The 24611-nt window shown below is 44.9% G+C and overlaps 1 protein-coding gene and 3 non-coding genes across 4 annotated transcripts in view; 2 read left to right on the top strand and 2 right to left on the bottom strand.

Annotated features, from left to right (window-relative positions):
• The window catches only part of LOC115083179, a 136447-nt gene extending 121616 nt beyond the window's left edge, over window positions 1-14831 (bottom strand). Inside the window, exons 1-3 of the mRNA XM_029586985.1 lie at window positions 14371-14831; window positions 3882-4008; window positions 961-1080 (exon numbers count right to left, since the gene is read on the bottom strand). Coding sequence (XP_029442845.1) covers window positions 961-1080; window positions 3882-4008; window positions 14371-14394 — 271 coding nt within the window. The 5' untranslated portion in view covers window positions 14395-14831. The remainder of the gene's footprint in view (window positions 1-960; window positions 1081-3881; window positions 4009-14370) is intronic.
• Window positions 14832-15917: 1086 nt separating this feature from the next.
• Window positions 15918-15999, bottom strand: TRNAL-AAG. The gene has a single exon. It is a non-coding gene; the product is annotated as a tRNA-Leu (tRNA).
• A 1807-nt stretch (window positions 16000-17806) lies between these two features.
• Window positions 17807-17879, top strand: TRNAV-CAC. The gene has a single exon. It is a non-coding gene; the product is annotated as a tRNA-Val (tRNA).
• A 3463-nt stretch (window positions 17880-21342) lies between these two features.
• On the top strand, window positions 21343-21415 carry TRNAV-UAC. Its single transcript has one exon. It is a non-coding gene; the product is annotated as a tRNA-Val (tRNA).
• Window positions 21416-24611: the final 3196 nt, after the last annotated feature.

Raw genomic sequence — 24611 nt, 5'->3', positions numbered from 1 at the left:
GTGGAAGAAAGGGAAAGGGAGGAGCCGGGATAGGGATAGAGAGAGAGAGAGAGAGTCTTGCAAGCCCTCTCCAGTCTGTTCTCTCTCTTTTTTTTTGCTAGGGACTGGCAGGCTCCTGAGCATGTGGGAACCTCTCGACAGAGATTCTGCAGACCCCAAAGGGTACTGTGACCACCACCCTGCTTTATAGGCTGCAGAGACTCCTAAGGGTGCTGGGCCAAGCAGCAATATATGGAGGATCCCCAGGCCCCTAAGGGTACCGGGAGCGACTTCCAGGAGCTCAACCAGGGTAGGACCTGGAAGGCTGCTCTCCCAGGGGAAAATCAACCCCTAGAGATTGTTGTCACGAGAGCCAAAGGGCTCCCAGGGCCAGAGCTGCACCCTGACCCTGGGAGCCTCGTTCTCTTCCTGTGTCTCCCGCTGCATGGAGACAGAGGCTTCTCCTATTGGACCAGAACCACATCCCCATTATGGCCTAGAGTGAGGTCATGGAAGAGGAGCGACCTGTGTCTCTGTCCAGCTGTGGAGAAGGGAATAACTACAGTAATGGACCAATCTAGCAGCTGAAAAGGAAGTGTGATTTCAGCTCTGAGAGTCACGTAGCAGCTGTAAAATGCACAGACAAGTTTGGTAATGAACGTCCGTACACTGAGTGCGCGTTTCTGAACCCAGCTCCCAACGCCCCGTTTCTTCTCAGTTCATATTTATATGCAACACAGCAAGGACATGCGCACTCCCAAGCTTCATAAAATATATCACAGGAACGTACACGCTAAATACACATGCATAAGCTATTCTTACATGCGAACCACTGCGAAACTCTCCCAGACACAAGCACTGCCTGTCACAGAGACCCTGTGAGTGATCACAGAGATCTGCAGAGGAGCTTGTGAAGGGGTCTCTGCACTTCCACTCTCCAGCCAGCAGTTTGACCCCGCTCCCTCTTATTCCCGCACTCACCTGAGCAGCTGCTTCTCCCAGTTTCTCCTTCCTCTGATCCAGGCTCATCCCTGATGTAGGGCTCTTCCCCTCGTTCAATGTGGGATATAATCTCAGGGGTGGTGGTCGGGGAGCCTGTTCCTGGGGTAAGAGCACTGCATTAGCTTTCTCACAGTCACTCAGAATAATATCATTGGTTATTTTCTGGAAAATGCTTGTACTGAAGGGAACGAGGGATTTAGAAGAGACATTCAAAAACCTGGTGGGCTCACCAGTTACATGAATGGGGCATTTTCTATACAAAAAAGCCACAGGTAGAGAAGGTGAAAGGCGGGAGGCTCAGAGGAAAGCTTTCTTTACTGAGAGGACAGTGAAGGCCTGGGAGGGGCAGGTGAGGGAGACCAGAGTCAGGCAGGGTCAGGGGTGACACGATAGGGAGTGTGGAGGGGGAGGCCACAGGAAGACCAAGAGTCCTAAACTGCCAGAAAGCTGCTGTGTAACTATTACAAGAACATTTACCCCTCACAATCTCCAAAAAAGAGGGAAAACCGTAATTCCTCCATATCCCCCTCTGAACATGTATGAATACAACACCATGTACATACATGAACCAAGCGTGCCCTGACTGCAGATTACAGCCTTCCAGCCTCAAAGCAATCCTGCTGGGGTCAGGATTCACTCTGCTCCCATCTGAAGGAGGGGTCTGTGGGGCCTCAAAGGCTCAAGCACCAACGTCATCTGAGGACGATCCTTATCCCAGTCTAATGAAAGGGATCACGGCCCACAGAGGGTCCAATCTCCTCCAGGACAGATACAGGTCTGAGCCCTCTGCAGGTCAGGTTTACTACGGACTTTAAAGATAAAATCCATGACTCCGATCCTTCTCCCAAAGCCAGGAGTCTGTCAGTCCTTCCACCGTCTACAACACAAACTCATCTCTTCATTTCCTCTTCCTCACTTTCCCTTCCTATCCTGTTACACTCCTCACCCACCTCCCCTCCCTCATTTATCCCCATCCCCTCCTCCCTCACTACAATTACTAAGAAATATTTTCCCTTTCTATCCTGTTACACTCCTCTCCCACCTCATTTATCCCCATCCCCTCCTCTTCCTCACTACAATTACTAATACATACTTTCCCTTTCTATCCTGTTACACTCCTCTCCCACCTCCCCTCCCTCATTTATCCCCATCCCCTCCTCTTCCTCACTACAATTACTAAGAAATACTTTCCCTTTCTATCCTGTTACCCTCCTCTCCCACCTCCTCTCCCTCATTTATGCCCATCCCCTCCTCTCCCTCACTACAATTACTAAGAAATACTTTCCCTTTCTATCCTGTTACACTCCTCTCCCACCTCCCCTCCCTCATTTATGCCCATCCCCTCCTCTTCCCTCACTACAATTACTAAGAAATACTTTCCCTTTCTATCCTGTTACACTGCTCTCCCACCTCCCCTCCCTCATTTATCCCCATCCCCTCCTCTTCCTCACTACAATTACTAAGAAATACTTTCCCTTTCTATCCTGTTACACTGCTCTCCCACCTCCCCTCCCTCATTTATCCCCATCCCCCTCCTCTTCCTCACTACAATTACTAAGAAATACTTTCCCTTTCTATCCTGTTACACTCCTCTCCCACCTCCCCTCCTCATTTATCCCCATCCCCTCCTCTTCCTCACTACAATTACTAAGAAATACTTTCCCTTTCTATCCTGTTACACTCCTCTCCCACCTCCCCTCCCTCATTTATCCCCATCCACCTCCTCTTCCTCACTACAATTACTAAGAAATACTTTCCCTTTCTATCCTGTTACACTGCTCTCCCCACCTCCCCTCCCTCATTTATCCCCATCCCCCTCCTCTTCCTCACTACAATTACTAAGAAATATTTTCCCTTTCTATCCTGTTACACTGCTCTCCCACCTCCCCTCCCTCATTTATCCCCATCCCTCTCCTCTTCCTCACTACAATTACTAAGAAATACTTTCCCTTTCTATCCTGTTACACTGCTCTCCCACCTCCCCTCCCTCATTTATCCCCATCCCCTCCTCTTCCTCACTACAATTACTAAGAAATACTTTCCCTTTCTATCCTGTTACACTGCTCTCCCACCTCCCCTCCCTCATTTATCCCCATCCCCCTCCTCTTCCTCACTACAATTACTAAGAAATACTTTCCCTTTCTATCCTGTTACACTGCTCTCCCACCTCCCCTCCCTCATTTATCCCCATCCCCCTCCTCTTCCTCACTACAATTACTAAGAAATACTTTCCCTTTCTATCCTGTTACACTGCTCTCCCACCTCCCCTCCCTCATTTATCCCCATCCCTCCTCCTCTTCCTCACTACAATTACTAAGAAATACTTTCCCTTTCTATCCTGTTACACTGCTCTCCCACCTCCCCTCCCTCATTTATCCCCATCCCCTCCTCTTCCTCACTACAATTACTAAGAAATATTTCCCTTTCTAGCCTGTTACACTGCTCTCCCACCTCTCCTCCCTCATTTATCTCCATCCCGCTCATCACTACAATTACTAAGAAATACTTTCTCTTTCTATCCTGTTACACTCCTCTCCCACCTCCCCTCCCTCATTTATCCCCATCCTTTCCTCACTACAATTACTCTTTCTTGGTCAGCCGTGTTAAACTATTAACATGAAATTGACTAGTAATGTCCTGCTTTACATGCATTTCCATTATTTGTGCTTGCAAATTGCATGCAAATCAGGTCATTGTCACGGGGAGGGTTCCAGGGCGGGGCCATGCATAAAATTACAGATAATGTTTGATATACGCTCTTTAATGTGTGTAGGAGCACTACCTTGGCTTGATGCATCATCCACTAAGGGAGCAGAAGACCTGACTTCACTCACTAATGAAATAATATTCTGTTCTCTCCTCCCAAAAATAAGAATTTCTTATTAAATATCCCTCCTTACCCAGCAATCTGAGGGTCTGATAATTCTCCTTCATCACATCCTTGTAAAGCTCCTTCTGCCGTTCTTCTAAACCCTCCCATTCCTCCTGGGTGAAATAGACAGCGATGTCCTCAAAGGTTACTGGGATCTGAAACACAAAGCAGAAACACTCAGCACCTTCTGCATCAGGAGACCTCCCAGTGCTGGGACTCAGCAGGGCAGGGGAGAGGTTTCTGGGTGCAAATAATTCAAAATGCATAGACCTAGAGCAGGACTATAGTAATTGGTTTCCAGTTACACACAGAACCTGGGACACCATGTTTTAGTTCCAAGTGGTATAGTGAAATTGAAAGGTGAAAAGGATGAATGTGTAGAGAGAGACGAAGAAATGGCAGAAATATTAAACAAATACTTCAGTTCGGTGTTCACTAAAGAGGACCCAGGAGAAGGATAAATGAGGGAGGGGAGGTGGGAGAGCAGTGTAACAGGATAGAAAGGGAGGGGAGTGGAGTAGATGTAACTCTGTTTACAGTAGAGAATGTATGGGAAGAGCTGGGAAAACTGAAAGTGGACAAAGCCATGGGGCCTGATGAAGTTCATCCCAGGATACTGAGGGAGCTCAGAGATGCACTGGCGGCTCCACTGCGTGACCTGTTCAACAGATCGCTGGAAACGGGAGTGGTGCCGAGTGATTGGAGAAGAGCGGTGGTGGTCCCGCTTCACAAGAGTAGGAGCAGAGAGGAGGCTGGAAACTACAGGCCAGTTAGCCTCACCTCGGTGGTGGGAAAAGTGATGGAATCGCTGCTGAAAGAGAGAATAGTGAACTATCTACAGGCAGGAGGATTGTTGGACCCAAGGCAGCATGGATTCACCAGGGGAAGATCCTGTCAGACAAATCTGATTGTCTTTTTTGACTGAGTGACTAGGGCATTGGATTAAGGAAGAGCACTTGATGTCATCTATTTGGATTTCAGCAAAGCTTTTGATACGGTCCCACACAGGAGGCTGGTGAATAAAATGAGAAGCTTAGGAGTGAGTGCCGAGGTGGTGGCCTGGATTGCAAACTGATTGATGGACAGAAGACAATGTGTGACGGTAAAAGGAACTCTCTCTGAAGAGAGAGCGGTTTTAAGCGGTGTACCGCAGGGATCGGTGTTGGGACCGGTCCTTTTCAATATCTTTGTGAGCGATATAGCGGACGAGATAGAAGGCAAGGTTTGTCTGTTTGTGGAAGACACTAAGATCTGCAACAGAGTGGACACGCCGGAAGGAGTGGAGAGAATGAGACGAGATTTAAGGACGCTGGAAGAGTGGTCGAAGATATGGCAGCTGAGATTCAATGCCAAGAAGTGCAGAGTGATGCATATGGGGAGTGGAAATCCAAAAGAACTTTATTCGATGGGGGGTGAAGGGCTGATGTGCACAGAGCAGGAGAGAGACCATGGGGTTATAGTGTCTAATGATATGAAGTCTGCGAAACAATGCGACAAGGCGATAGCAAAAGCCAGAAGAATGCTGGGCTGCATAGAGAGAGGAATATCAAGTAAGAAAAGGGAAGGGATTATCCCCTTGTACAGGTCCTTGGTGAGGCCTCACCTGGAGTACTGTGTTCAGTTCTGGAGACCGTATCTCCAAAGAGACAGAGACAAGATGGAGGCGGTCCAGAGAAGAGCAACCAAAAAGGTGGAGGGTCTTCATCAAATGACTTATGAGGAGAGATTGAAGAGTCTAAATATGCACGCCCTGGAGGAAAGGAGGAACAGGGGTGATATGATTCAAACTTTCAGATACTTGAAAGGTTTTAATGACCCAAAGATAACGACAAACCTTTTCCGTCGGAAAAAAATCAGCAGAACCAGGGGTCAGGATTTGAAGCTCCAAGGAGGAAGACTCAGAACCAATGTCAGGAAGTATTTCTTCACGGAGAGGGTGGTGGATGCCTGGAATGCCCTTCCGGAGGAAGTGGTGAAGACAAGAACTGTGAAGGACTTCAAAGGGGCGTAGGATAAACACTGTGGATCTATAAAGTCTAGAGATGTGTATGAAGAAGGGGTGGCTTGCAGGAATGACGGCTACTACCTGAAGATAATACCCTTATTCAATAAACATACACACGGTTAATGCGACTCCAACATTGCTCTAAGCTTCAACAGCAAGAGGTAATGTGGGAAAAAAAATAAAGGATTTCCAGTCACAAAAAAAGTGCGGAGTAGCTTGTTGGTTACGGCAGTTACTACTCCTAACCAAATATGCCTGATACTTCACTTTCAATGCATATCCAGCATAGCTCTCTGCTTCAGTGGCAAGGGAGAAAGTCTGATACTTCACGCATATCCAGCATAGCTCTCTGCTTCAACGGCAGGGGAGAAGAAAAACTGATACTTCACGCATATCCAGCACAGCTCTGCTTCGATGGCAGGGGAGAAAGTCTGATACTTCACTTTCATTGCAAGTTAGCTCTCTGCTTCAACGGCAAGGGAGGAAGACTGATACTTCACGTATATCCAGCATAGCTCTCTGCTTCAATGGCAGGGGGGAAATGAAGTAAAGTCTTGAGGATGTGAATGAAATGAAGAGAAGAGGCAATGGGGGTTGCTTGCGGGAATGATGGCTACTACCCTTACTCAATAAACATACACACAGTTAATGTGACTCCAACATTGCTCTATGCTTCAATGGCAAGAGGAAATGTGGGAAAAAGGATCTGCATCCACATAAAAGCAGGGGAGTAGCTTGCTTGTTGCGGCAGTTACTACCCCAGTGATGGCTAACCTATGACACGCTTGTCAGAGGTGACACGCCGAGACTTTTTGCTGACATGCGCAGCGTTTTGTGGACTATCGGGAATTTTTTTTTTTATCGGCTGCGCAGAGCCTTTAAAACTAGTTTTTTATTATCCCCCCAATGCCCCCGGGCACAGCGACAGGCAGATCAGCAAGGCCAAGAAAAAGATCGCGTTTAAACGCGCTGCTGCTCCTCCTCCTTCCTGCCTGTGCGTCCCCGGAAGTAAATGTTGCCGGAGCCGCGTGGGCAGGAAGGAGGGGAAGCATCAGCGCGTGCAGAAGTGGAGCAGCACTTGCGTTTACGGGCAGCCACGAATCTCAAGTCGCAGCGGCCTGAGAAGAGGAAGAGGCCTGGGAGCAGGGCCACTGCAGAGCCCATCCTGCGGCGAACCGCGAAGAGGAGGCCCAGAGGTGAGAGAGAGGCTGAGGGTCTGTAGAGGGTGTGTGTGTGTGCGTGTGTATGAGATGAGTTGAGAGATTGTGTGTGAGAGTGAGTTGAGAGACTGTGTGTGAGAGTGAGGACCTGAATGTTTGCAGAGACAGCATGTGAGAGCCTCTGTGTGTGAGAGAGAGACAGCGTGTGACGGTGAGAGCCTATGCTTGAGCAAGACAGCATGTGGAAGTGAGAGAGAGCCTGGGTGTATGAGTCAGACAGCATGTGCCAGTGAGAGCCTGTGTGTATGAATGATTGTATATGAGAGCATGTGACAGTGAGAGCCTGTGCTTGAGCAAGACAGCATGTGGGAGTGAGAGAGAGCCTGGTTGTGTGAGTCAGACAGCATGTGCCAATGAGAGCCTGTGTGTATGAATGATTGTATGAGAGAGAGCATGTGCCAATGAGAGCCTGTGTGTATGAATGATTGTATGAGACACAGCATGTGACAGTGAGAGCCTTTGAGTGTGTGTGAGAGAGAGAAATGCATGTGAGAATGAGAACCTGACTGTGTTTGAGGGAAGAAGATGGAGAGAAAAGAAACAGAAAAAAAGACAATATAAAAGGAATTGGCAAAAAAATAAGAAAGGGAAGGTGGGAAAAAAAGCCTGTGACCAAACAATTAGAAAACGAAGATCAGACAGCAAAGGTAAAAACCAAAATAAATTACTTTTTAGTGATTGGCACATGTAATCTTTGGGAATGTGCAGGAGTAGCACTTTCTCTATGCGGATCTCACAATGTACGAGATCAGCATGGAGAAAGTGGAAGCCCACGGGGCCTGCACAGAGGAGGCAGCAGAATGGGCTTCAGTGTCAGTAGCAGCAGTCGGCGCCTCCCCAATAGCCACGCGGCAGCAGTGACAGTGGCAGCAGAGGAATGAGAGAGGCTCTGAGGATGCTGGCAAAAGAATGAGAGGGGGGTCTGCCTTTAGTGTGTGCATGTGTATGAATGGGAGACTGCCTGGGGGTGTATGTGTGTGAATGCATGGGTGCCTGCCTGGGGGGTGTGTGTGTGTGTGTGTGTGAGAATGAATTGGTGCCTGCCTGGAGGATGGAGCGGGAGTGGTGTGAGAATGACTGGGAGCCTGCCTGGGTGTGTGTGTTTGTGTGTATGTGAGGGAGCCAGTGAGTGTGAGAGCACGAGTGTGTATGAGAAAATCCAGGGAAGTAAGAGTTTGTGTGTGTGTGTGTGGGGGGGGGGGGGGGGGGTGGAGGGGGAGAGAGTGTTTTAATTGAAGATTTAGCCGACAAAATTCAGCAACAAAAAAGTCACTAAGCAGGTAAGGTAAAGAATTATTTGTTTTTGCTTTATTAATAAATACAGAACATATATTAAAATTATAACTTTTTGTTATTAATATTAGAGCTACAAATATCACAAAATTATGGATTTTTCTAGAAGTGACACACCACCTGAGTTATGCTCGGTTTTTTTTATGAATTTTGACACACTGAGCGCAAAAGGTTGGCCATCACTGTACTACCCCAACCCAAATTAGCCTGATACTTCACTTTCAATGCATATCCAAGCAGCTCTCTGCTTCAATGGCAGGGGGAATAAAGAAAAGAGGATTTATATTCAAACATAGAAACATAGAAATGACGGCAGAAGAAGTCCAGACGGTCCATCCAGTCTGCCCAGCAAGCTTTCACACTTATTTTCTAAACTGCACAGGTTGGAAAAACAAATAAGCATGGGAGTAGCTTGCTTGTTCTGGCGGCTACTACCCTGAACCAATCATGCCTGATACTTCACTTTGAATACATATACAGCGCAGCTCACTGCTTCAACTGCAGGAGGGAATGAAGAAATGAGGATTTATATTCAGACAACAACCAACAAGGACTGAATTGCACAGGCTGGGTAAACAAATAAGCGTGGAAGTAGCTTGCTTATTGCGGCGGTTACAACTACTACTACCCCTAACCAATTAGGCTTGATACTTCACATTGATGCAGCTCCAGCACTGCTCTCTACATCAATGGTGGGGGTGGAAGGAAATTAGAACCTAAAAGTTACCAATAAGGGCCCAGACCTCAGTGGTCAGAGTAACAGACATGTATGTGAAAAATAAGTATGAAGCTTGCTGGGCAGACTAGATTGGCCATTGGTCTTCTTCTGCCGTCATTTCTATGTTTCTATGAAAAGTTACACAAGAGCTGGACCTTTAAGATACAGACAGAGCCTCACCTAATACAGAGTAGGAATGTGCCAGCAAATACTGAACTGGAAACCACAAGCCCAACTGGGTTATGCAGTGCAACAATGGAAGAAGAGAAACATCATCCTTCCTCTCAAAACATCAAGCAATAAAATTGCAGATATAAAACATCATTCAAAATATTAAAGCCCTGCTAATAAAAAGAATACACGTCAAAACAGCCAACCAACATCCAATAATCTAAACAAATTTGCACACATTAGTTCTAATATTTCCCAAGCACCAGTAAAATATTTCAAAACCTCCGATGAATAAAACATCCAATAATTAATAATGTTCTAATATTTAACAAAAATATTTAAAAACAATAGAAACATCAAATTACACACAATTAAAACTAATAAGGATTTTAAAAAGCTCCTGCTCTCCATACCTGGGATTTCTTGATTTCCCGTTACCCTGAGATTATCGTGCAATAGGGGAGCTGGGACCGCACAAACTATCTTCTCCCTCACTCACACATACACACACATACTAATACATTCATTCTTTCAGACACTCCCTCCCACATATATATGCCAATGCTTTCACACACACACACACACACACACACACAGGCTCACTCTTCCTCACGCACACATTGTGTGTATGTGTGTGTGTGCACATGCCTGTGTGTAACACATAGGCTCTCACAGTCACAGGCTTTCACACACACTCCCTCTCTCTCACACACACAAGCTCACCCTTCCTCACACACACATTGGGTGTATGTGTGTGTGTGTGTGTGTGTGCAAATGCCTGTGTGTAACACATAGACTCTCACAGGCACAGGCTTTCACACACACACACACATGCCACAGGCTCTCACAGCTACACAATATACACACATAGCCTCTCACACAGACATACATGCACACAGGCTCTCATACAGACATATACACACAAGCTCTCACACAGACATACAGACAAACATGCACACAAGATCTTACACAGACATACACCTAGGTTCTCACATATATAGGCTCTCACATAGAGAAACACAAACACACGCACACACATAAGCGCACAAGATCTCATACAGACATACATACATGCACACAGGTTCTCACACATACAGACTCTCGTACAGACACATACACACATGTCCACAGGCTCTCACATAGACAAACAAACTCTTATATAGAGACACCCATGGCCTCCTCTTCACTTCTGGCTGTGGTGGGATGGGCTCCACCACGGCCTTGCAGGCCTCCTCACTTCTGGCCATGATGGGATGGGCTCCGCCAGCCTCTTCTTCACTTCAGGCCATCGCAAAATGGGCTTGGCCATTGCCCAGCTGTCCTCTTCACTTCGGGCTGTGACGGGATGGGCTGCACCACTGTACTGGGAGGAGGACAAGCTGTGTGTGCCCGCAAGAAAAGTTGTGCACAAGCGCACATGTGCAGCTTAGTGGGAACACTAGTCTTGGGAAGCAGCACTTATTGTTCTGTGGGGGAGAGCCAGAGAAGACGCAATAGCTTCCCAAGTTGGTAGAGCACAGCACACCCCATTTTAAAGTTGGAGAGGCCTGTGCACCACTGTGCACTATGGATGCCTTACCCATGATCATGTCTATCCCGTCATTCACTGTTATACACTCTAAATTTCACATCTTACTAAGTTCTTAGACTTCTGGCATTGGCATACAGACATTTCAAAGTGTGTTTTTTGTTTGTATTAACAACCTGCTTTTCAATTGTTAGGGATAATTTGGAATTCTTTACCTCAGGTGATTACTTACAGGCACATGGACTATGTTTGCTTTTATTGGAACCTCTCTGTTGGGTTGCTCTAACTCTCCTGTTTCATTAGTATCCTTCAAAGATACATTCCTCCGAACTGTGCACGACTGAGTGACTGTCAGCTTTCCTCCTTGTTCTAGTTTAAAAGCTGCTCTATCTCCTTTTAAAAAGTTAGTGCCAGCAGCCTGATTCTACTCTGCTTAGTTTCTTACAAAACTGATTCCCTCCTCCCTGCATCATTGTCTCATCCATGAATTGAGACTCCGGAGCTCTGCCTGCCTCTCGGGACCTGCACCTGGAATGGGCAGCATTTCAGAGAATGCCACCCTGGAGGCTCCGGATTTCAGCTTCCTACCTAAAATCCTAAATTTGGCTTCCAGAACCTCCCTCCCACATTTTCCTATGTCGTTGGTGCCCACATGTACCACAACAGCCAGCATTGTCTAAAATCCTATCTAGGTGATGGTGAGGTCCGCTACCTTTACACCAGACTGACAAGTTACCAGGGGGTCCCCAGGTCCACCAGTCACCCAGCTATCTACATGTCTAATAATTGAATCACCAGCAATGACGGTGAACCTAACCCTTCCCTCCTGGGTAGTAGTCCTAGGAGACTCATCCTCGGTGTGAGAGGACAATGCATCACCTGGAGAGTAGGTCCTTGCTAGAGGATCACTTCCTGCAACACCACAGCAATGCTCACTCACCAGGAGACCTTCCTGATCCAAAGCAATACCAAAGCTGCCATGTAAACTGAGGTTACGACTTGGCTACTGTTGTCCTGAAAGTTTCATCTATATACCCTCTTGTCTGCTTCAGCTCCTCCACGTCTGCCACTCTAGCCTCCAGAGATTGGACTCATTTCTCTAAGAGCCAGGAGCTCTTTGCACCAGGTGCACACATACAACCTCTCAACAGTGGGTAAAATATCATATATGTGACACTTTATGCAAAAGACTGGAAGACTCCCTGTTGATGTTGGACTGCTGCCTTCATCTTGAAGTTCCTAATTTAACTTTAGGTTGCTAACGGATTAGGATGTGTACAACTGAAGTCCTTTAAATTATTTTGGTGTATTCATTATAATCTGGTATTGACCAACAAGGGGATTGATTAAACTCTCAATAAGGGCTGGTGCAATAGCAGGATTTAGATTTCTGATTAATCAAATGCTGGCACCTACTCAAATCACATCACACTAACACTTTTTTAAGGTGAGTAAACTGACCTTTTTCAACCTTTTTACATAGGTCTACACAAACCCTAAACTAATACCTCCTGATGGCTTGCTTTATATATCAGATACATACAAACTCTAAAGAATATACCCCACTATAACACCTCTCCCCAAACTGTTTAAGTCCAAAGATTCTCTTCAGGCACCAGCAAGATGATTGCCTTCTTTCAATGCTCCCACTGGAATTAATCAATCCTGATCTCTCTCCTTAAACTCAGGGCAGTCCCAAAGTGCCTTTTCTGTGACCCAGATCTGCTCAGAGTCTCATTAAAGTCTGGGCTGACTCTGTAGTTAGAAAGCTGCTGAAGTGTTTGTACAGAGAGGGCAGGATCGAAGTACTTAATACCTCTTATTATGAAGTTCTCCCTTTTTCTTTTTTAACCACTAATGTACTAATTAAAAGATATAGAAAATATATTATATTGTGTGAGCAGGTCTGCGCATCAGAATCCCCAGCAGTCATTTCATTAACCTTTATGAGATACAGTGAAGGGTTCCACCAAAACAGTGGGAGAGGAGGGATTATTTTAAAGAAACTGAGCTTTGTATATTTTTCCTTAAAATATCAACTTTCATGCTCCTTGATCCTGTTGCCCTTCTGTTTAGCAGCTCGCTCGTTTTTTCTTTTCGTATACGAAGCTGTTCATAGGCCTGCCACCTCATTCTTTTGCCTGCTTACTCCCACTTTGGCCTTTTCTTGACCCCCACCCCAATGTTTCATCCAAAACATCTCTCTGCAATGGCTTTTTCCACCACTGATCCAACTACTACCATTTCTCTGCTCTAACTCTTACCCTTTGGGTTGCAAGCTCTACTGCAGATAATTTTCCTCCCCGGTGCTGTCAGTCTCCTCCTCTATAGAGTCACTCTCATAGGCCAGCTTCTACCACCACTTCTGCAACTGGTCCTTGCTGCCACCAGTCTCTCCTGCCTGACCCTAACAGCTACTTCTGTCACAGTGGCTCACAGAAAACAAACACACATGATTTGGGCTGAAATGGTGGCAGCACAGGAGGAAGACAGCAGGGAAGACTTACTGGGGAGCTGGAGAAGAAAGTGAGAGGAAGGCTATACTGCAGGATAAGAAGATTGATTAAACAGAAACAAGAAGAGCGGAAGGAGATTGAGGGGGAAGAGACTGGTTGGTTGAAAGACAGAATAAAGTGGGAGACTGGAGTGAGATAAAGGAAGGGGGAAAAGGATAGATAGTAGTGAATAAAATGGAAAATGTCATAATGCCTCTGAATCGCTCCATGGTGAGACCGCACCTTGAATACTGTGTACAATTCTGGTCGCTGCATCTCAAAAAAGATATAATTGCGATGGAGAAGGTACAGAGAAGGGCAACCAAAATGATAAGGGGAATGGAACAGCTCCCCTATGAGGAAAGACTAAAGAGGTTAGAACTTTTCAGTTTGGAAAAGAGATGGCTGAGGGAGGATATAATAGAGGTGTTTAAAATCATGAGAGGTCTAGAACAGGTAGATGTGAATCGGTTATTTACTCTTTCAGATAATAGAAAAACTAGGGGAGACTCCATGAAGTTAGCTTTGGGAACATTTAAAAACAAATCGGAGAAAGTTCTTTTTCACTCAACGCACAATTAACTCTGGAATTGTTGTCAGAAGATGTGGTTAGTACAGTTAGTGTAGCTGTGTTTAAAAAAGGTTTGGATAAGTTCTTGGAGGAGAAGTCCATTACCTGCTATTAATTAAGTTGACTTAGAAAATAGCCACTGCTATTACTAGCAACAGTAACATGGAATAGACTTAGTTTTTGGATACTTTGCCAGGTTCTTATGGCCTGGATTGGCCACTGTTGGAAACAGGATGCTTGGCTTGATGGGCCCTTGGTCTGACCCAGTATGGCATGTTCTTATGTTCATTAGCCAGATAGATAAGAGGTGAAGAGGACAAAATCTATTTCTTGCACAGAGCAACATGAAACTGAATTTCTTATATGGATTTGCCAGATATATTCAGGTGACCTGGACTGGCCCCTGTGAGAGACAAGATGCAGGGCTCGATGGAGCATTGCTCTGACCCAGTCTGGCATTTCTTATGTTCTCAGTGTTTATACAGAGAGGGCAGGGCGTTGGGTGCAATCTCCTACCTGAGCAGAAGCTCCTGCAGGCATTTTCCTCTCTGCTTTTGTTGCTTTCAGGATTAGAAATGAATCGGGGGCACTTCCTCGGGCTGGAGAAGAGCTGAGTGTTTGCCTCTTGCTTTATAGAGGGAGTGAGATAAGTTGAGAATCAGAGCTGGGGAAGATAATGTTCTTCTCTGAATCTGACAGCGCTGTCTCCTGCCAGGCGCAGAGTGATGACATCACACAGGGGAAGCTTCACACTGAGGGCTCAGACTGATGGCATCACACAGGAGGCGTGAGAGATTCCCACTGAAAGCAAAGCCCGATTCAGTGTTGCCAATTTTGGAGATTTCAGAAATGTGAATTTGGTTCGGAGCTGATTTAGTTACTTTTGAAAACTTTATCGAGAAATGTGGCGCATTCTTCACATTTCTAAAAATTCCTCCCGACTTCCTTTTCACTAAACAGCCTCACAACCGTGTGCCCTCCCCCTTAAGACTTACTGATGACGTTTCCATTTCTACCGACCAATCCCTTGCGGGGGCGGAGGAAGTTGAAAGCAGCTCCCATCACTGGAAGGGGAGGAGTCTGTATGCAGTGGGCGGAGCCAGTGTGCAGTGGGGAGGGGGACTGAAAAGGGAGTGCTACGTTTGGCAATTTGAGGCCCGCCCCCGCACTAATCCTGATGATCCCCCGACGCCCCCTCAGCGCTGACACGGCTCGAACGCCGCCATGACGCCATGACCCGGCTCCTTCTTAGGACGCGTGCGTGCACGCATCTCAGCCTTTAAAGGGCCGCTGGCGGGAAAGTCCCCGCGATGCCCTTTGATGACATCACGCAGCCCTTCCTATATAAGTGTGAGCCTTTTTTTTTTTGGGGGGGGGAGGATTACTAGTTCTACGCCTAAGGGTATCCGAGTCATTTCTGCTCTTCGAGGCGCCTCCCACTAACCATTCTCTCTCACGCTGACTCTTAATCCCTGGGGCCCCTGGCCGCAAAGTGACATTTGGGCGTCACCCTTTCTTCGGCCTGCTCCGGTGTGATGGGCTTGGTCCAATCTCTCCTATCCATCCGACCCTGCTGCGATACAGTCCAATAACAGCCTGATGATGCCAAACTAGTTGAACTGGTATCCATCCCAGATGCTGATTCCTTTGCTAACCGAGGCGGTAGTGCTAGCTTGAAGTGTCATGGGTAGGTCTTCACTGGGGTGGACTGCCGAGAGTCTATGGACTTCAGGACCCGACTACCTCGTCAATTACTGACAAAATCATTGCTATTTTCAGCTCGCATTGCTCCTGGGCGTCCCTTTGCTTGGCCCAGGAAAGAGCACTGGGATCTCCGCTAGCCCTGCCAGCCAGAGGGTCTTCAACGATGGTTTCTACCACCACATCCGCGGTGTTTCCACTTGCAAGGGCCTGGGCCTGGGCCTGGGCCTGGGACCAAGCCATCTTAAGAACATAAGAACATGCCATACTGGGTCAGACCAAGGGTCCATCAAGCCCAGCATCTTGTTTCCAATAGTGGCCAATCCAGGCCATAAGAACCTGGCAAGTACCCAAAGAGACATTGGCAGCAGTGGGATTCGAACCCACGCCCCCAAAGAGACTGGAGCCTTAATCCAGCGCCTTAGACCACTCAGCCATGCTACCCAAAAGTCTAGGACTTCATTGGAGGTGCCTCTTCAGGTTCCGTCAGCAAGGGAGGTTTTTCGGATGAGGCCAGTTTAGGCCGCGCAATACTACCCTGCTGGTGTCTGACCCTTCAGGGGAAACTGTGCCTTCTCGCTGCAGCCACTCCAGACAGTGAAATGCACTCAATGTGGATGGCCCTGCCTGCCATCCCACTCCAATGTCTTGAATCAGGGGTCCCTTGCAGCAATAGCAATGAGTGAATACATGCTCTGGAAGTTGAAAACACTGCAGTCGACACACTTGACAGCCAGGATTGCTCTGGTACAGGCAAATGACATGCGCAATCAGACCTGGCACTGTACAGGTCTCATAGCTTGTGTTAGGCCAAAATAATGGCCGGGCCCACCTATAGGGACAGTGGTTTAATTTACCCGCTGACTGAATGGCTTAAGCCTCCTCGGTAGGAGATTTCGGGGGGGGGGGGGGGTGACATGCTCATTCTTCGAGCTCAGCATCACTGTAACCCGCTCTGCGGCATTATAGGAGACTAGGAAAATGCACCGCTGCGATACATCATAACTCTCATTGCTTGACGGTATGCCAATCCGTCCCTTCTCTGCAGCCTGCCCGCTCCACAGTGTATGAACCTTTCTCCATACATTTGCAACTGTTGCTATGCCTATGATTTCCATGGGTCTTTGGACTATAATTGCTTATAGAAATCATTCTGTTTGACAGAAATGAAACAAGTAGGATTCCTTTAGTTCACGGGTCCCCGTCAGCTCATTTTGGACCCTAAGAGTTTAGAGTCAGAGTTTAAAGCTTTTAAAAAAGCTCTAAAAGCATGGCTTTTCGAACAGGCTTATATTGACTATCTTGAAAAAAGGACTCATTGGTTTAAAGAAACATTATTTTTATCTTTGTTTTATGTTCATTTATTAATAATTGATTAACAATTTTATTTTTTATCATATTTTACTGTACCTCTTAGATATTTCAGTTTGATTTTATGATTTTGTAACATGTAAACCGTTGTGATGTATATTATGAACGATGGTATACAAGAATTTTTAATAAATAAAATAAATAAATAAAAAAGAAACAAGTTGGCTCCACTGATTTCATTTTTATATTTTGTTTTCAATGAATGCACTTCTCTTGCTGAGCTGCTTGTTCAATTAGGCCTCCTTTAGGCGGGCATCAAGGGTTCGACGGTTGCTCACAGAATAAAAGAAGGGGTCAATTGGTTCCATAGTGTAGTGGGTATCACATCTGCTTTACACACAGAAGGGCCTACGTTCAATCCCCAGTAGAGCCATTTTTAACTTGCTGCAGAAACAGGCATGAGTCTGAGTGCAAGGATAACTTAGATACCGAAAAAGCAAGAAGACCAATGGGTTCCATATATGTGCAGTGGAAACCCCACCTGTCAGGTTTTCAGGATACCCACAGTCTATATGTGTGGGATAGATTTACAGGCCCTTCCTTCTATGCTTGCTACTTGAGCTCATGCGAATTCATAGCAGATATCGTCTTCCCCAGAAGAAGTGTGGGAATGGTTACTGGAGACGAAATAAGGAAGCTTTAGGTAAACTCCTAAGCCAGCATCTTGCGTGGTAAAAAGAATTCAGCAGTGACTCTAGTAAAACAAATTTTTCATGGTAGATGGGATGGCTCTTGGAAGATCTATTTTTTGCCAAGAGTAAAAAATGTTAGAATGTGAATGGTGGCTGAGGCGATTATCCCATGAATTATTCAAACAGTATTCTAAAATAACTGGATAGGTGTTTGAAAGTGTAATAAAGAAGAGATCAGACAAGGAAATGGTTTCATGGTGTAGAGGTTATCACATCTGTTTCACACACAGAAGGTCTTGGGTTCAAGTCCCAATGGAGCCACTTTATGTTTCTAGCAGTGGATGAGCATTTTATAGATGTTCAGCCATCAGCTGTATTGGTGTCAGTGAATGCTTGCATTGTTATGGGACCTTGTTAGGAACAGCTTGGGAGCAATCCTACAAAGATCTTGAGTGCAATAGAAGACAGTGACAATAACTGTTTTGCACTAGTCCTGTTGTCCCTGAGGTGGTCATCCCCTGTGATGGACTGCAACAGTATATCCTTGGCAATATGGACTGGAATGACAGGGCAGAATGAATGCAAAAGTTGGTCATTTCCCTGCAGTTACTCTCTGAGAGAAAATTAGCATTTGTAGAAAGACCTCAGGTGCTAGTGTTGGATCCTCAAAACATCTTGCTTCACTTTTATCCTTGTAGTTCTATTTTCAAGCCCTCATTCTCTACTAGCTGCAGGGGCTGGCTATCAAGGGCATTTATTTCAGAACTGCCCCTTTTTCTAACTTTGACTGCTGCTTCTCTCCTGTCCTGGGGCATTGCTATTGAAACCTGTTCCATTTTTCCATCGTAGCTTTTCACTTCTCATGTTTGGCAGGGGTCTGCTTGCCTCTTACCTGAATGATGGAAAGGGTTGAGGGCATGGGATCAGATTGGGAAACACTTTTCCTCTTTTCTGCCACTTCCAAACTCCCCAGATGCTAGTCCTAAGGGCTGCTGCTTCTGTGGCTTATAAAGCATGCCAGTGTTAGTTAAATGCCCCATTTGTTTGCCAGGACCTGTGTCTTTGCCATGTGCTTGCATTTTGCAAAGCGTGGGCCTTCCCTTATTTAGAAATGTCTCCAGATCTTCCAAGTCCACTCTGATCCCTTCTCTACATACTTAGCAGAGGATGCTGCCACTGGAGCTGATATAGTGGGTGGACTCTGAGGAACAATGTCAAGGGCATCAGATGTGCTCTCTAACTCTGCTGCCTGCTCTTCAGCCACATCCTAATTTTGTCCTGCCTCCCCCATCAAAGAACTGGATAAGGTGGCTAACACACTACTATAAAGGCCTCCCAAATTTTCCCCTTCTGGTACACTATCAATAGCTTCTATTTCAGGGAAAAAAAGTAATGACTCTTCATCTGAATAAAAAAGCACTAGGAGTCGAGTGGAATCATTTAGACTAACTGTTTTATTACAGCATGACCTTTCGAGGACACAGTCCACACCATCAGATGCATGAAATGATGTACAGTTGATGTGTACAATATATACAGAAGAGTGAGAAGACATGGGAAAAGGCAGGAAACGGTGTGGAGAGAGTGTGAATAGGATTGTAGTTTAGCCTACTGACAACTGAGGTAAGTGTGAATAGACAGAATGATCAGACAACAGTTCAGTTTATGCATATTTGTAGTGAGTCATGAATCCATTGCTTCTGTTCAGCCCTTGGGTGATGGTATTTAGATTTTTAATGAGTTCCAATTCAGCAGTTTCAGGCTGGAGTGCTCTTTTGAAGTTTTCATGTAGGAGTATGGCAACCTTAAGGTCAGACAGAGAATGTCAAGGAAGGTTGAATGTTGTCATTTCTAACCTCAGGTTTAAATCCTTTTACCTTGTCCTTATAGATTGTCCCGTTTGTCCTATGTAGACAGAAGCGGGACTTTGCTGGCAGGTGTTGGCATATATTAGATTGGAAGAAAAGCAGGAGAATGTGTCCTGCATGTTGCTGATGATGTTGTGTCCAGTGTTGGCATTGTCTGGGATAATATGTGGAAAGTGTTGGCATCTCCTTTTCTGGCAAGGTCTGGGTCCTGGGTTGGTGTCCTTGTACTATTTGCAGCGGCTGATGAGTATCTTTTGAGGTTGAGGGGCTGCTACACCAGACTAGCACAGCTATCCCTCTGAAGATTTTTCATGTAAATCAGTGGAGGAAAATTTGGCTTTCACTGCAACCTATCAGCAACATTTTCTCTCTCGCTGAACACAGAAGATTGGAGAGAAAAACACTCACTGTTATCTGCACTCTGCAGCAGTGACACATCATCAAGCTCGTATGCCAGTTTCTTTAGCGTAAAGCTGGCTCCTGCTGTTGTAGTAGTCCAGAAGAAATCCCTCTTCAGTTTCAGGGCAGGACCTCATTTTTGGTTTTACCTGCCGGTGCCAGTGCAAAAGTGCGCAATTTTGGACACATTTAAATTTACTTCATCTGTTCTGCCTTTCCCTCTCCCTCACATCATTCTATATATGTTACCGGGGATGTTAAGATTACAACAACGATTTAACATTTTTCCGTGGTATTATAATGCCCACTGCCTAGTGCCCACTGCACACACTTTGCCTTCTGCCAGGCAAACAGTGAGTGTCATCCTTTCTGCTCTGTGTGCACTATTTCTCTGTCACAGACAGGCTTCACAATACAGCCTGTTATGCTGCACTTTCTGGCCTGCCTTCACTGCTCGCTTATGCCCAGTACTACCTAGCTGCCACTGCCTACACTGTGCCCAGTGGCAGTCATACAGATAATAAATAACTAATCTGAAGTGTAGCTAAGGCTTCAATCACGAAAAAGGATAAACAGAACAGCAAGCGAAGCAACACAAATCTACAATGATGCAGAGATATTATGATGCCATGCTGCCTCCATGGTTTGTTTTCCTGTCTTGTGTTAATGGGCTGCCACAGCAAAAATCCTTACCAAGAACTCGGAGAGAGCTCAGTGCTTTGCTTTCACACAGACAAAGTCTAGAGAAACAATGCAGAGCAAGGCTGTGACATGCTCATTCTTCGAGCTCAGCATCACTGTAACCCGCTCTGTGGCATTATATGAGACTAGGAAAATGCACCGCTGCGATACATCATAACTCTCATTGCTTGACGGTATGCCAATCCGTCCCTTCTCTGCAGCCTGCCCGCTGCACAGTGTATGAACCTTTCTCCATACATTTGCAACTGTTGCTATGCCTATGATTTCCATGGGTCTTTTGACTATAATTGCTTATAGAAATCATTCTGTTTGACAGAAATGAAACAAGTAGGATTTCTTTAGTTCACGGGTCCCCTTCAGCTCATTTTGGACCCTAAGAGTTTAGAGTCAGAGTTTAAAGCTTTTAAAAAAGCTCTAAAAGCATGGCTTTTCAAACAGGCTTATATTGACTATCTTGAAAAAAAGGACTCATTGGTTTAAAGAAACATTATTTTTATCTTTGTTTTATGTTCATTTATTAATAATTGATTAACAATTTTATTTTTTATCATATTTTACTGTACCTTTTAGATATTTCAGTTTGATGTTATGATTTTGTAACATGTAAACCATTGTGATGTATATTATGAACGATGGTATACAAGAATTTTTAATAAATTAAAAAAAAAGAAAGAAGTTGGCTCCACTGATTTCATTTTTATATTTTGTTTTCAATGAATGCACTTCTCTAGCTGAGATGCTTGTTCAATTAGTCCTCCTTTAGGCGGGCATCAAGGATTTGACGGTTGCTCACAGATTAATGAAAGGGGTCAGTTGGTTCCATAGTGTAGTGGGTATCACATCTGCTTTACACGCAGAAGGGCCTGGGTTCAATCCCCAGTGGAGCCATTTTTAACTTGCTGCAGAAACAGGCATGAGTCTGAGTGCAACGATAACTTAGATACCGTAAAAGATGAGTATCTCTGAAGATTTTTCATGTAAATCAGTGGAGGAAAATTTGGCTTTCACTGCAACCTCTGCAGCAACATTTTCTCTCTCGCTGAACACAGAAGATTGGAGAGAAAAACACTCACTGTTATCTGCACTCTGCAGCAGTGACACATCATCAAGCTCGTATGCCAGTTTCTTTAGCGTAAAGCTGGCTCCTGCTGTTGTAGTAGTCCAGAAGAAATCCCTCTTCAGTTTCAGGGCAGGACCTCATTTTTGGTTTTTACCTGCCGGTGCCAGTGCAAAAGTGCGCAATTTTGGACACATTTAAATTTACATCATCTGCTCTGCCTTTCCCTCTCCCTCACATCATTGTATATATGTCACCGGGGATGTTAAGATTACAACAAGGATTTAACATTTTTCCGTGGTATTATAATGCCCACTGCCTAGTGCCACCTGCACACACTTTGCCTTCTGCCAGGCAAACAGTGAGTGTCATCCTGTCTGCTCTGTCTGCACTATTTCTCTATCACAGACAGGCTTCACAATACAGCCTGTTATGCTGCACTTTCTGGCCTGCCTTCACTGCTCGCTTATGCCCAGTTCTACCTAGCTCCCACTGCCCACACTGTGCCCACTGGCAGTCATACAGATAATAAATAACTAATCTGAAGTGTAGCTAAGGCTTCAATCACGCAAAAGGATAAACAGAACAGCAAGCGAAGCAACACAAATCTACAATGATGCAGAGATATTGTGATGCCATGCTGCCGCCATGGTTTGTTTTCCTGTCTTGTGTTAATGGGCTGCCACAGCAAAAATCCTTACCAAGAACTCGGAGAGAGCTCAGTGCTGTGCTTTCACACAGACAATGTCTGGAGAAACAATGCAGAGCAAAGCTGTGACATGCTCATTCTTCGAGCTCAGCATCACTGTAACCCGCTCTGTGGCATTATAGGAGACTAGGAAAATGCTCCGCTGCGATACATCATAACTCTCATTGCTTGACGGTATGCCAATCCGACCCTTCTCTGCAGCCTGCCCGCTCCACAGTGTATGAACCTTTCTCCATACATTTGCAACTGTTGCTATACCTATGATTTCCATGGGTCTTTTGACTATAATTGCTTATAGAAATCATTCTGTTTGACAGAAATGAAACAAGTAGGATTCCTTTAGTTCACGGGTCCCCTTCAGCTCATTTTGGACCCTAAGAGTTTAGAGTCAGAGTTTAAAGCTTTTAAAAAAGCTCTAAAAGCATGGCTTTTCAAACAGGCTTATATTGACTATCTTGAAAAAAAGGACTCATTGGTTTAAAGAAACATTATTTTTATCTTTGTTTTATGTTCATTTATTCATAATTGATTAACAATTTTATTTTTTATCATATTTTCCTGTACCTTTTAGATATTTCAGTTTGATTTTATGATTTTGTAACATGTAAACCGTTGTGATGTATATTATGAACGATGGTATACAAGAATTTTTAATAAATAAACTAAATAAATAAAAAAGAATCAAGTTGGCTCCACTGATTTCATTTTTATATTTTTTTTTCAATGAATGCACTTCTCTAGCTGAGATGCTTGTTCAATTAGTCCTCCTTTAGGCAGGCATCAAGGGTTCGACAGTTGCTCACAGATTAAAAGAAGGGGTCAGTTGGTTCCATGGTGTAGTGGGTATCACATCTGATTTACACGCAAAAGGGCCTGGGTTCAATCCCCAGTGGAGCCATTTTTAACTTGCTGCAGAAACAAGCATGAGTCTGAGTGCAAGGATAACTTAGATACCGAAAAAGCAAGTTGAAGACCAATGGGTTCCATGTATGTGCAGTGGAAACCCCACCTGTCAGGTTTTCAGGATACCCACAATCTATATGCGTTGGATAGATTTACAGGCCCTTCCTTCTATGCTTGCTACTTGATCTCATGCAAATTCATAGCAGATATCGTCTTCCCCAGAAGAAGTGTGGGAATGGTTACTGGAGAAGAAATAAGGAAGCTTTAGGTAAACTCCTAAGCCAACACCTTGTGTGGTAAAAAGAATTAACTCCCTCACAGGCTTTCTGCTTCGGATATATTTAAAAAAGGTTTTACTGTGAGTTTTTGCCTCTACAGCCAACTTCTTTTCAAATTCTCTCTTAGCCTGTCTTATCAATGTATTACATTTAACTTGCCATCATTTATGCTTTATCCTATTTTCTTCTGTTGGATCCTTCTTCCAATTTTTGAATGAAGATCTTTTGGCTAAAATAGCTTCTTTCACCTCCCCTTTTAACCATGCTGGTAATCGTTTTGCCTTCTTTCCACCTTTCTTAATGTGTGAAATACATCTGGACTGTGCTTCTAGAATGGTATTTTTTAACAATGACTACGCCTCTTGGACATTTTTTTACTTTTGTAGCTGCTCCTTTCAGTTTTTTTCTAACAATTTTTCTCATTTTATCAAAGTTTCCCTTTTGAAAGTTTAGCACGAGAGTCTTGGATTTGCACACTGTTCCTTTTCCAGTCATTAAATCAAATTTGATCATATTATGATCACTATTGCCAAGCAGCCCCACCACCATTACATCTCTCACCAAGTCCTGTACTCCACTGAGAATTAGATCTAAAATTGCTCCCTCTCTCGTCGGTTCCTGAACCAATTGTTCCATAAAGCTGTCATTTATTCCATCCAGGAACGTTATTGAAGTCTCCATCCAGGAACATAATTGAAGTCTCCCATTATTATTGCACTACCAATTTGGTTAGCTTCCTTAATTTCTCTTAGCATTTCACTGTCCATCTCACCATCTTGACCAGGTGGACGGTAGTATACCCCTATCACTATAGTCTTCCCCGACACACAAGGGATTTCTACCCATAAAGATTCAATTTTGTATTTAGTCTCATGCAGGATGTTTATCCTGTTGGACTCTATGCCATCCCGGACATAAAGCGCCACACCTCCTCCCGAGTGCTCCTCTCTGTCATTGCGCTATAATTTGTACCCCGGTATAGCACTATCCCATAGGTTATCCTCTTTCCACCATGTCTCTGAGATGCCTATTAAGTCTATGTCATCATTCACTCCTATACATTCTAATTCTCCCATCTTACTTCTTAGACTTCTTGCATTAGCATACAAACATTTCAAAGTTTGTTTTTTGTTTGTA

Source organism: Rhinatrema bivittatum, chromosome 2 (genome assembly GCF_901001135.1).
Source record: "Rhinatrema bivittatum chromosome 2, aRhiBiv1.1, whole genome shotgun sequence".
Classification (NCBI taxonomy): Eukaryota; Metazoa; Chordata; class Amphibia; order Gymnophiona; family Rhinatrematidae; genus Rhinatrema; species Rhinatrema bivittatum.
This window is presented reverse-complemented; position numbering and strand designations above follow the sequence as displayed.